At 45.7% G+C, this 12,097-nt stretch overlaps 1 protein-coding gene and 1 non-coding gene across 2 annotated transcripts in view; both read left to right on the top strand.

The window, feature by feature from the left end:
- The first annotated feature begins 2,556 nt into the window (after positions 1 to 2,556).
- On the top strand, positions 2,557 to 2,638 carry TRNAL-AAG (transfer RNA leucine (anticodon AAG)). Its single transcript has one exon. It is a non-coding gene; the product is annotated as a tRNA-Leu (tRNA).
- A 119-nt stretch (positions 2,639 to 2,757) lies between these two features.
- Positions 2,758 to 12,097, top strand: part of POLR3E (RNA polymerase III subunit E) — a 28,462-nt gene continuing 19,122 nt past the window's right edge. Inside the window, exons 1-7 of the mRNA XM_066560625.1 lie at positions 2,758 to 2,855; positions 6,842 to 6,923; positions 8,042 to 8,092; positions 8,772 to 8,849; positions 10,356 to 10,471; positions 10,751 to 10,833; positions 11,552 to 11,659. Of these exons, the coding sequence (XP_066416722.1) occupies positions 6,888 to 6,923; positions 8,042 to 8,092; positions 8,772 to 8,849; positions 10,356 to 10,471; positions 10,751 to 10,833; positions 11,552 to 11,659 (472 nt within the window). The 5' untranslated portion in view covers positions 2,758 to 2,855; positions 6,842 to 6,887. The remainder of the gene's footprint in view (positions 2,856 to 6,841; positions 6,924 to 8,041; positions 8,093 to 8,771; positions 8,850 to 10,355; positions 10,472 to 10,750; positions 10,834 to 11,551; positions 11,660 to 12,097) is intronic.

The raw sequence follows: 12,097 nt of genomic DNA on the forward strand, positions 1-12,097 counted from the left end.
TACAACATCTAATGATACACTGTCATTTTGCTATGATTTCTTTCCCTTTTTGTGCCAGAATAATCTGTTTGATACAGGCCCTTTCAAATTGTTAAAAAAGGAAGTCTTAGTGTTGCCTTTTTATTGCTTTATTCAGACAGGTGGAACTTCTTATACCTGTGTAGTTTGAACAATGTGAAATTATCCTCTAGCAAAGGCACTGTGAAATAGCTGAATTTCCTAACAAAAAAGTACCATGTGGGCCTCTGCACTGTAGAATCACTAAGATGAAAAATGGTGAAATTTGGCTCTGCTCTAGCTTTATAGCCTTTGGAGGGTTTAGATATAGCTGCTGTCACAGACATGGAGTGTTTGCAAGTGGAACAAAGTAAGAATAGCATTCTTCAGAAACCATGGAGACAGCAAACTCTTATAGCTTATAAAGTGTAAAGAAGTATATTGCCTGCTTCTTAATTACTGGTCTGTGGGACTGATTTGAATCTCATTCTCTTCCCCACAGGTGTAATTTGACTCAGAGTAGAATGAGTGCTGACAGAGCCAGTGTAGTTACCATGGGTCAAGTCAGGACTTCTCATCTGAATTTGGACAGGCAGAATTTCATTTGAACCTCTCAGGATGGATGCAGGGCAGAGCTGCCAGGGGTGAGTCAGGGTATTTTCAGGTTGAAGTTCAGGGATATCTCTCAGTTGCTCCTGCTGATAGACCCAACTCCTGCATGGGGACAGCTCAGGGCTTTGTAGCCATTGGGCCTGGCCCTTAGTGTGGGAGTATTTGTTGGGTCCTTGCTGTTCTCTGGCTATGCTGTGCCAGGAAAACAATTTAATAAGCCTAGTAGCTTGTGTTTTGCTGGAGTTCTCCTCTGTTAATTATTTTTTAATTTGGAGAAGGTCCTGCCATTGTAACTGATGTTGCACAGGTGAAATGAAAAAACTGGTGACCCAACTGCCACCCCCGAGGGACAGCCTGTGCTCTTGTCCCCTGCCTGTGTCACACATGGCTGAGGTGAATAATCTTGGGTACACAGGCTTCCTTTGGTGCTCAGGAGAAATGTCTGTGGCCAGGCACAGAAACATTTCAGGGGCAGAGGCTGAGCTCAGCTTTGACAGGGCAGAAAAGCCAATTTTCAGGAGGGTGTTAGTACTTTGCACTGCTTGGGCAAAAGGACCTGTGGGACTGAGCAGCCCACTCAGTAAGGAGCAGTTTGTAATGAGTGTTCCATGCAGCCTCCTGCACACACACACATTTGCTTGGAGACTGTTAAAAGTGACTTTTCTGCCTGGGCAGGTTACGGGTGATTCGCTGTGTGAAGCCTATTCAGGTCTGCCTACCTTCTCTCCTCCCTGAACCTCTCCTGCTGCTTTGCAGTCAGCTCCCTCTGGTCTTGAAAAACCCCACATCCTGAAAAGGCACTGAACTGAGGGTGTGAAACTAGAGCAGCACTAGAGGAATTTATTCATGTTTACATGTGTGTGCTGTTATTCCTCAGTACTTGTAGGCAGTGAATGAAATTTTTAGCAAGACTATGCAGTGCTGCAGCCTCTGAGAGGGCTGAAATGCTGGCACAGGTTGCCCTGGGAGGTGGTGGATGCCTTATCCTTGTAAGCATTCCAGGTCCGTTTGGAAAGGGCTCTAAGCTATCTAATCTGGTTGAAGATGTCTCTGCTCACTGCAGGGGGTTGGACTATCAGACGTTTTTTGGACACTTCCAACCCCAACCAAATCATTGCTTGCTTCCATTTCAGCAGCTCCCTGGAAAGAGAGCTGGCACCTCCGGGCCCTGCAGGGACGGGCTGTGGGAGGTGCCAGGGGAAAGGGTTGAATGATGCTGTCAGCAGGGCTCCAGCAGGTTTATTTTCTTTATCCTATTTAAATGAACTGCCACAAGGACAGAATTAAATCAAGCTGCATTAAGGCTATGTGACCTTACGCTAGAGAAGCTGGAATTTTTCTCAAAATACAACCCTTCAGTTGTAGTTAAGTAGTGAAAATAACATTAATTCTTTAAGAAAACTCACCAGCCTTTCAGCCAAATGCGGCCAGAGACTCCCAGAGGCAGATTCATGGAGAACAGCAACTGAGGTGTGCTACCACCTGTTTGCACAAGCGTATCGAGTACTGCCGTGCTGGTCCCTGTGCTATACGCTTAAAAAAACCAGCCCCCAGCCATAACTGCTGACTTTTGACTTTGCAAATTCAGTGAGCTGTGGCTTCGCAACACAAAATTAGAATTTAGAACTTTTTTTAGGCTTTCAGAGGGGATGCCCGGGCGGTGCCACCCGTACCGCACAGGGGCTGTGCTGCTCCGTGGCATCCACGTGGCAGCGGGCGCGGCTCGCCGGGCTCGGGCACAGCTGCTCCCGCCCGTCCGTCCCTGGGTGCATCGTGCTGCTCCAGGTGCCGCCGCTTGGGAACGGGCTGAAAAGGATCCCTCGCATTTTATTTTTCGGGTAGAAGGGGTGTGTGGGCAGAGCGGCTACTGGGGAGGGAGAGGAATGAAGGAGATGGGAAAAACTGGTATAGAGTAAAAGTGTTGCCAGAAGTGAACGCGTTCGCGGTGGTAGCGTGGCCGAGCGGTCTAAGGCGCTGGATTAAGGCTCCAGTCTCTTCGGGGGCGTGGGTTCGAATCCCACCGCTGCCAGTCCTTTTTTTTTTTTTTTTTTTGCGCCGAGGGCCGGCGCCATTGCCCCCTAGCGGCGGCGGCGGCCGGGAGAGCATTGTGGGTAGGAGGAGGCGCCGCGTCCCCACGTGCCGGCCCGAGGGCCACCAACATGGCGGCTGCCTGACCGCTGCCCCGCCGCCACCGACACGGGGAGCGGGGGAGCGGCGCCGCCGCCGCCCGCCCAGCCCGCACACAGGTACGCCGGGCCGCGCTGTTTTTGCGCCTCTCGGGGCGCCCCGGCGCAGGGGACCCTGCGGGCGGTGGCGGGGGAGGAGCGCGGCCTGGGCTGGGGTGGGCTCTGCACGTCCCAGGGGGACGGCGGAGCCGAGACTGCGAGGATTCGGCACGGCAGGGGCGCGGGACCGCAGCGCCCTGATAGAACCCGGCATGGGCCGGGGTGCGTGGAGACCGGGCCGAGTCCGGCCGCAGCCGCGGCCCCTCGGCTCCCGCAGCAGCCCCGGGGGGTGCCGGCCGCTCCTCCGGGGGCTGTGAGCGGCGGCCCCGCCGGTGCTATCGGAGCCCGCAGCCCCGCGCCTTCCCCCTGGGGAGGACTCGGCGCACCCGCCCCGAAGTGCAGCGGCTGCCCCTGCGTGGCACCGGCTCTGCGGGGCCGCAGCCCAGCCCAGCCGTCCCGCCCCCGTGGGATTCGCCTCGTCCCCGCGGTCGGGGCGGCTCGGGCGGTTCGCTGTGGCCTCTCCGGGGCCTTTCCCCCAGCCCAGCGCTGCTGGGCTGCTGGGTCAGGCCAGGGCGGGCGCCAGGGGCGCGGAGCCGCGTCTGGCGGGAGCGCTGCCCGCGGGGAGCACGGGACGGGCACCGCGACCCGCCCCGGCGGTGTCACACAGCGCCGGCAGTGACCCCTGCCCCTGGCAGCACGGCCTGTGCTGCACGCGGGGTGAGGTGGTAAAGAAAGGTTCGTGCTTGGTGCATAACCTGGTAAAACCCCAAAGGTGTGCTGCGGTGACATCACCTCCAGAGAGAGGTCCTGCTGCAGAGGAGCCCTCTTGGTTTCACTGCCAGAAGATGACTGTGCAAAGCTGCTTGCAGGCGAGGAGAAAATGAAGCAAGTAATTGGGTCAGAATGGTAATTGCCATAAATGTATGGAAGGTGCTTTAGCTTCTTCTGGCAGGTTCCATTTTACTGTGTGCCGTGGGCCACCCTGAGCTAGAGGGCTGCTCTGAGCCCCTTCTAGAGGAGCCCGGGTGCCAGAGGTAGTTGTGGTAGTGATTCAGGAGATGGCACTCCTCCCACCGTGCTGTTTTAGCATTTATACTTTCAGGCACTGATCCAGCAGGAATTCTTGGCCTTTCTTTGGCATTGCATGATTATATGAAGAATATTTCAGGTTTCAGTGTTAGCACTTTGGGGTCCATTATTACTGACAAATTTAGGTAAAAATGAAATACTGGAGCATTTTTTACAGGCCTTACTAAAAGTCTGTGTGTCAAATGATGTGCAAATTTGCAATTTACCTTCTTACAGATATATTTAAGTCTTTGGCAGTAAAATAAAATTAAATCTCTAATACTCAAATGCCTTTCTAAGCTCAGAGTGAGATGCACGATTCTGTTGCTTCACCACTGATTTTTACAGTTCTTTAACCACAATATTTTTCTTCATTGGTTCTACATTGATGGTGTTATGGGCAGCTAATGAGCAGTTTCATGGATTGGCCCTTGCATTGGTCACTTTGCAGGAGAAATGGGAAGATTTATATCTCTTGCCCTCCTGTGAGCTGATAACTCACATTATACTTTGATTTGCACCTTAGAGGAAAGTCCTTAAAACAAAAAGTTTCTACCAAAAGAAGTTTGAACCTGCTGACCATATTGACCATATTTGCTGTTTCTTAATGTTTGATTCCATTCTGTAACTCTTGTGGTATCATAAATATAATTATATGAGAAGTGTGGAAATTAGCACTATGTATGCATATATCAGACATAGGATTGTGTCTGCATGCCTTCCTTCTGATTCAGAGGATTTCTTCCAGTTGCATGAGTATTATAAGTTGTGCTGGGACACACTGCTTCCTATTTATAGATATGTCAGTCTCACTTTCCAGTAAAAGGATCTGTAGTCATGCTTTGTCTTTAGAGGACTAAGAGAAAAATGTAGTGTCTGTAATACAGCATTTCCCCTGAGTAGTGGCAGGTGGATTCACAAAGAGATTTTGTGTATAATTGCATAGGCAGTGTTCAGTGAGGGGCCAGAGACCAGGCCCTTCAGGATGAGTTTCTCTGTCCCTCCTCAGCCCAGGGAATCTTGATTTCTCTTGTCAAAACTGCAATAAGTTTCTCAGAAGAGAGAGAACAAGCCTAGCAGATGTTTGGCGTGCAGGCTGTCAGGAAGAGAAGGGTGGTTCCCAGTTCTCTCAGGGGTGTGAGGAAGGAGGGTTTGGACCCAGGTGTTCCACCTTTTTTGGGTGTTTCCACACGTCCTCACACACCTTGGGCATCCTCCCACCATCAGCTCTGTGCTGAGTGCAAACTGCAGTTGTTCCATGTCTGCAGAGCTCTCAGGTGTTGGGCACCCGGGGACGTGAGCAGGGAAAGAAAAAATGGAACTGACAAACCTCATTTCTTTAAAACATATTAGTGTGTGTTTCTGGGAGGAGCTGGGTGCCTGATCACAGAAAACACTGATATCAGTCAGCTATCACATACTCAGGGTTTTGCTCACAGCCCAGCCTGTGGTTAAGGTACTGGCTTTTTGCTGTGAAGGTGTTCTGCATTTCTACAAAATAACTTCAGATAGGAATCTGAAATACTGAGGCATAAATTTTCAAATAAAAATGTCTGGTGCAAAGACCCTGGGACATGCTGATGCATAAAGAAATGGAGAATGCCAGCTCAGTACTGAGAGGGGCATTTTTTTGGTAGCAGAGAGTCTGTAACTGAAAAATATGGAATTATATTTCTAGGTGGAATGGCAGAAACCTTGTAAGCCTGAATGGATATTAATAACACTTGTATGCAGAATGTCTAGCCTCTCTGAAAGGTTTCTTAGATACCTCTGTGTACATTAGTGTGATATTTGAGAAGCCTGTGTGTCAGCTGAAATATACTGAGCTGCCTAAATTGTGTGGTGGCTTGAGTATTTGAAGAAAATGCCATTGTTCCAGATGTAAAATGGATGCTGGGTTCCTTCTTTCCCAGCTGCTCCATTCCCAGCTGCTCCTGGATTCTGCTTGTTTCTCCTCCTCTTCCTCCATAGGAGATCCAGCAAAGAAGTAAGCTGTCCTCAAGGAGTGAGGACAATAAGGGAGAGTTCTTGAACACAGATCTTGTTTCTTTGCCTGATGATCTCTGTTGCTAAAACTTTCCTTGGTCAGTTTGTGAGAGGTCTTATTTTGTTATGCCTGTCTTGACCAGTACTGGCTGATTAACATAACTTTGTTGCAGTGGCATCCTGAATAATTTGTAAATCCTTTTGTTTGATTTCAGCAGGGAAAAACTATTGTTGATTTAGCTGAGAGATCATTTTTTATTCAGAGGTCTGAACCAGGCACGACACTGACTCCAGCACTGGATTGAACATAATGAACTTTTGTTCCAGAGTATCCAGTCCTCAGTTAATATCAGAGTCTTATTTTCATTGGGGTTGGTGTAGTTATGAAGAAAAATCTGTTCTGCTGGTTTTGGAGGACTCCAGAAAAGGCTGAGCAGAGTGCTCTGGAGCTCTCATTTAGCAGTGCAGTCTGAAGAGTGGCAGGTCAGGAGACAAGGCTGCAGCTTGTCAGGGAGGTGAAATCAAGGTCAGGGTATTCCCAGACTGGAGTATCTGAGACAGGGACCCTGCAGGGCCAGTTGTGGCTGGAAAACAGCTGCTCCCTGTGTGTTACAGTTATACAGTGTAAAACAGATACACTTTATGCAACTGCAAGGGGCTGTCTTTCCCTCTTAGGGCTCTGGTGCAGGGCTTTCTTAGTAACTGCAGCTTTCACAGAAGTTACAGCAGTTTACCTATTTTTGAGACATTTGCTTGTCTCTAGAATTTTGTGGCATTCGGTCAAGATTGTGGAGTATCAGGGACCTGTTAATGCAAACACATACATTCCTTCAAAATAGGGAATAAACAGATTATCACTGAAAGGAACCAAGTTAACTTGAACAATAATCTAGGCTGCATGTGGTATGTGACACAGATGAAATGATTCATATGACATTCCTGTTTTCTTTCAGGTTGTGCCAAGGAATAAACCAAGAAAAAGCTTTGTTTTATCCTAGCATGGCAAATGAAGAAGATGATCCAATTATACAAGAGGTAAAAGTGCATTGTAGCAACAATGATTGTACATGAGAATTTTTTATTATTTTTATTACTACAATTCCCAGTATTCCTACACTGCTGAAACAATGTGTCATCAACATCAGTGATTGTCTTATAACCAATGGCTGGAGCTGTACAAAGAATTATGTTGTGTGGACCATGGTATCTGTTTTGTCAGAATATCTTGTCCATGTTGGCAGATGCAGCTCAGGTTTTTCACCCTTTGTAATCTGTCCATGGCAGAAGAGAAGGTGGGGAATTTGCTTCTACCATTGTGTGCTTCCAGTGAACTTGCATGTCTTCCATTGCATGTCTCTGGGAGCTAAAAAAAATTGGAATGACTTTGATGATCTGTTAAACATGAATCTACAGTGTTCATGCCTCTGCTGAAGTAAGGAGTTGTGTTCTGAGTCTGGACTTCTTTAAAGGACTGCTGTGTCCCAAGAAATAGCCACAGTGTCTTGTCATTTGATATATGAGTTTACACACCAGAAGCACAAGGAAGGGCAAATCCTTAGAAGGTGAAAGCCATGAGAAAAGGAGTGGCAATTGTCAGGAGTGTATCTGAAATGGCAGCTTCCATATGTCTTATTCATGAAACATCTGTGCATTTTCAGTTCTGATGGCCAAATGCAAGTATTGAACCAGCTTGAGGATGTGGGTGTCCCTTGTCTAATTTAGAAAGATTTTATAAAATACCAGTAAGGAACTTACCTTTCAGTTATGCTGCCAAACTGAGAACTTCCTCCTCTTTCTATAATTGTGATAACAGATTTGCTTCAGATCCTTGGAGGAAAAAAATTCCTCTTTCACATTTGTTTGCCAAGTTTACTTAGAGAGGAAAAACAGCTAGAGCCACTAGAGAGAAAAAACAGCTAGAGCCACTGTCTGCTGCCTCTTTGCATTGGGATTTTTAGATTTGGTTTTTAAAAAGGCCAAATGTAGAATTTCATGTCAAAGTCAGCAGAGAGGAAACTTTTGACAGGAGAGTCACGAATCTATTTTATATTAGAGTTTATAATGAAAAGCAAATGTTGTCAGTATTTGAGCTCTAAGGGTTATACTTTTATTACAGCTGGCATCTGATGAAAGTTATTTGTTTTGCTTTTTAGATTGACGTGTTCCTGGCCAGAAGTCTACTGGAGAAGCTCTATCTATTTCAGGTATTTCAGTTAACTTTTATGCAGTGATAGTTTGTTTAAAATAAATGCAAAGAGCATAACTTAATGCTTTAGTCTGCCAAGATCTGAGATACAGAGAACCTGTTTGGGTGTGGGTTTGGAGGCACAAACTTGTTGTGCTGGGGTCTGTGGGTGTGCAGGAGACCTGGCAGCCTTGGCAGGATGGGAGATCTCACTGGGATAGCACACTGTCCTCTCAGCATTCCCAGAGGTCAGGAGAGAGAGAGACCCATGTGGATAAACCTGGCTCTGCTCTCCTGATCAGCAACATGTGGCCTGTTCTTTCTAAACTAACATTTACTTGTATACCCACAGATATTTTACTTCTAATAACTCTACAGAGAGGTAATGCTGAGGGATGAGGTTTTCTTTTTCTGCTGGACTAATGTGTTACAGGTTATTGTGGTGTGTGAGGGGCAGGAAGGGGGCTGTGAAGGGACAAAAGCAGAGGGCTGGGAGGAAAACAACCAACTTTCTAGGTCATGTTCCCAAATCCCCTGATGACTCACAAATCAGTCAATTAATGTTTTTTCTGGATGTCTTGTCTCTGAGATCTGGCAAGTGGATCTGCATGTGAGGGGACAGGGGAAATTGAGTTGATTTCTGTGAAATTCTTTGATCTTTAAGAGAAGAGGGGTGTATGAAATGATCTGTTTTGCAGTATCCCATTCGCCCAGCTTCCATGACCTACGATGATGTTACACATTTGTCAGCGAAGATAAAACCAAAGCAGCAAAAGGTTGGTCATCATTTGAGTCCAGTCTGTAAAAGTTTTTCTATGATGTGCGGAATGTACTTGAGAAAAGCACATTATGCTGTTGAGCTGTTCTAACCATGCAGCTACTTGCAGGATCAGATTTCTGTGCTTGAAGGTATGAAGAGTCTTTTACTGTGTCTGTAAGGTAGAGTTTAGAATAAAAGTTTATAAATCATGGTGGGAAAGCCATTATTTTAACAGAAAACAGAATCACTCAGGGAAACTTAGTTACTAATGATAATTCAGTCTGTGGATGCTTGTGTGAAAAGAGCTTGAATGAAAGGGTCTGTACAGTATTCAAAGAAGGGTTGAAGAAGCATTGGGCCTTGGAGCCATCCTCTGTTTCAGTGTCAGTGCAAGTCTTGATTTCTCTCTTGCCTGGCAGTGAATCATCAGGAGTCCTTTTGAAATCACTGGGGCAGTACAGGTAAAGTATAGCCAAAGCCACAATCATTGCACTTGCTTGCAAATGTGTCCCAGAAATCTGGCTATTATTTTACAATATCTTATTTTAAAACTGCAGCATAGATGTCTGTGTTACTTGAATTAGGTTCTGGGAAATGGTTAAGGGAAATGCTTTGGTGAACTTTGCAGTTAGAATGCATGTTGTGTTCATGAAGTCTTTTATTACATTCAGCAAACATTTGCACTGTAAGCCCTGTACAAACCTTTGTAAATATGCTGTCTCATCCAGAGACTTGAAACTAGTTCAGTTTGTGAATAACATAAAGGGAAAGAAAAAATAAGATGGTAGCTGTGATGCACAAATTTATAAGGGCTTTGACACACCCTGAAAAAGAGTATGTTCTGTATTGTCATAGTATATAAATAGAATTATTATGCAGGAGGATGCTTATTTTTGGACATTGGTCTGAAATTTAAGATTGAAGTGGGAGGGAATAGTTCTTATAACTAAAGATTTGGAGCTTGTTCCAGTGCTCTGACAAGGGAAAGTCAGGAGTAACTGAAGTCAGTGCTGAGTGCTGCAGTCTCAAATTAGCAGAATGGAGGCCTTTGCTTCTGAAGAGGACAGAGTTATTTTGTAGTCTTGGTATACCAAACTAGAAGGAGATCCATCTTATGAGGGATTCTGAATGGTTCCTCAGTGATGGGGAAGCTTGAATGAGGTTGCTTGTGCACCTGATCTGTACTGATAAGTAAATTAAACTGATTGTGTCATGAAAGGAATCCAGCAAAGGGAATGTGTATTTCAGGGCTGCCTAAAGAACTCTGCTTTTTCTGATCCTATTTGTGTACATGGGAGTTTATGTATCTCCAGCTTGTTGTTAAAATGACCTCACTGTCCCAAACCCATCTACCTGCTGTTCAGCTCTGTGTGAGATTGGCCCTGTGGATTTGAATGATGCTGCTTATGTACTTAAATTTGCTGTAAACCTGTGAAAATATTAGAAGGTGTGGGGTGGGTTTTAATGGATCTGTTTGGGGTTGTGCCATGGTAATTAGTTGTCTTTCCCTGATATTCTTTAGGTTGAACTGGAAATGGCCATCGATACTTTGAATCCGAACTATTGTCGCAGCAAGGGAGAGCAGATTGCTCTCAATGTGGATGGCACCTGTACAGATGAAACAAGCACCTATTCCTCGTAGGTGTCCTCTTTGCCTTCCTTTCCTTTCTGGGGTGAGCACAGATATCTGTGTGTCCACCAGTGGCTGCTTTGGACACTGTTCTGTAGCAAGTGCTCTTGAGAGTAACCTACATTTTTGGGATGCGTCATGAATTCAGATTTGCAGGTAGAAGTGATGGATATTTGTCTGGTGTGGTTGTTGAGAGTCCGTTTTGGGAACTGGTGCTTTCAGACCTTTGGCACCTGCATGCCACATTGCCTGTGGAGTGCCATCTCACTGCCCTCCTCTGTCTGCAGGAAGCTGATGGACAAGCAAACTTTCTGCTCTTCCCAAGCTGCCAGTAACGTTTCCCGCTATGCAGCTGCTGTTTATAAAAAAGGTAAGTTTCTTTTGCTTAACCCTCCTATCAGGGAGACATACTCATTTCAGTGTTAAGATAAGACCTATTTGATCTTTTTTTTGGCCTCAGTTTTAATTGACTGATGGGTCTTTAAAGAAAGGAAAATTTTCCCTTATCAATGCCCCAAGAGTCCTTGAGTAGGTCTAGCAAAACTGTAAATATCATGTAAAGGCACCCTGGGTTCGTAGATGCCTCCAGAATCTTAAGAGTTCATGGTGGCCTGAAATAATATGCACTTGTAGCATGAAATCATCATTATTATTTATATTGATTTCTTAATCTAATTATGTCTGTTTCATTTTCCTGTTGTGCACTTTTTGTCCCTCTCTTGACCAATTACAGAGTTTTGGTCTAGTGGTCATTTGAGATGACAATATGTAGATTGTTTTCAGTGATGACTATTTTACTAGGGGCCTTCTGAACTATGGGTCAGGCTTGTGCCAGAATGTGGCTCTCTACAAGATCTGGTTTTGACACAAAAGGCAAAATTACAGAAACAAGTCTTGATCTTTCATATTCCCTTGAAATCATGAGCACTGGATGAATTTTTCACTTCAATCCTTTTTTACGTTTTGCTTTATTAAATATTTATGCTCAATTGAAGCTGTGGCTTTACAGAGACAGGGAGATAATGAAAAGTTGTGTCCTTGTGCAATGGAAAAAATCAATTTTAACCAACATTAATTTTCTTTTTCAGGTGAACTTCACTTGACTCCACTACATGGAATTCTTCAGCTGAGGCCAAGCTTCACCTACTTGGACAAGGCTGATGCAAAACACCGAGAAAGAGAAGCTGCTAATGAAGGTAAATTCTCCACAATGGTGTTTTCTGAGGGGAGGTGAGATACAAATACTCTATAATGTGGCTGGTAAGAGTCATTCTGTTCTGAAGGTGTTCATTCTAACAACACAGTCATTATTAGGCTATTTCTTAGATTGTTTCTCTGATTTGGCTTTTTTACCTAAATGCTTTTATGGGCACAGTGTGAGGGATTGGCAGAGGGATGCGAGGTGCTGGGTTGTGACAAAGGATGATGGTGGTGTCCCCAGTGCCACTGGGAAGGCCATGGCAGCAGGATATCCTATCACAGGAGCAGTGTGGTGCTGTCATACATGGCACAGTTTGGCAGGCTGGGATTGAACCCATGCCTGTGGAGTTCTCAGTGTGCTTTCTTCCTGCATGGGCCCCCAGACTTTGGCTCTTTCACTGCAGCAGTGTGTTTACTTTTGTGTTTTCTGGCAG

This window comes from Molothrus aeneus, chromosome 16, assembly GCF_037042795.1.
Source record: "Molothrus aeneus isolate 106 chromosome 16, BPBGC_Maene_1.0, whole genome shotgun sequence".
NCBI classification, from domain to species: domain Eukaryota; kingdom Metazoa; phylum Chordata; class Aves; order Passeriformes; family Icteridae; genus Molothrus; species Molothrus aeneus.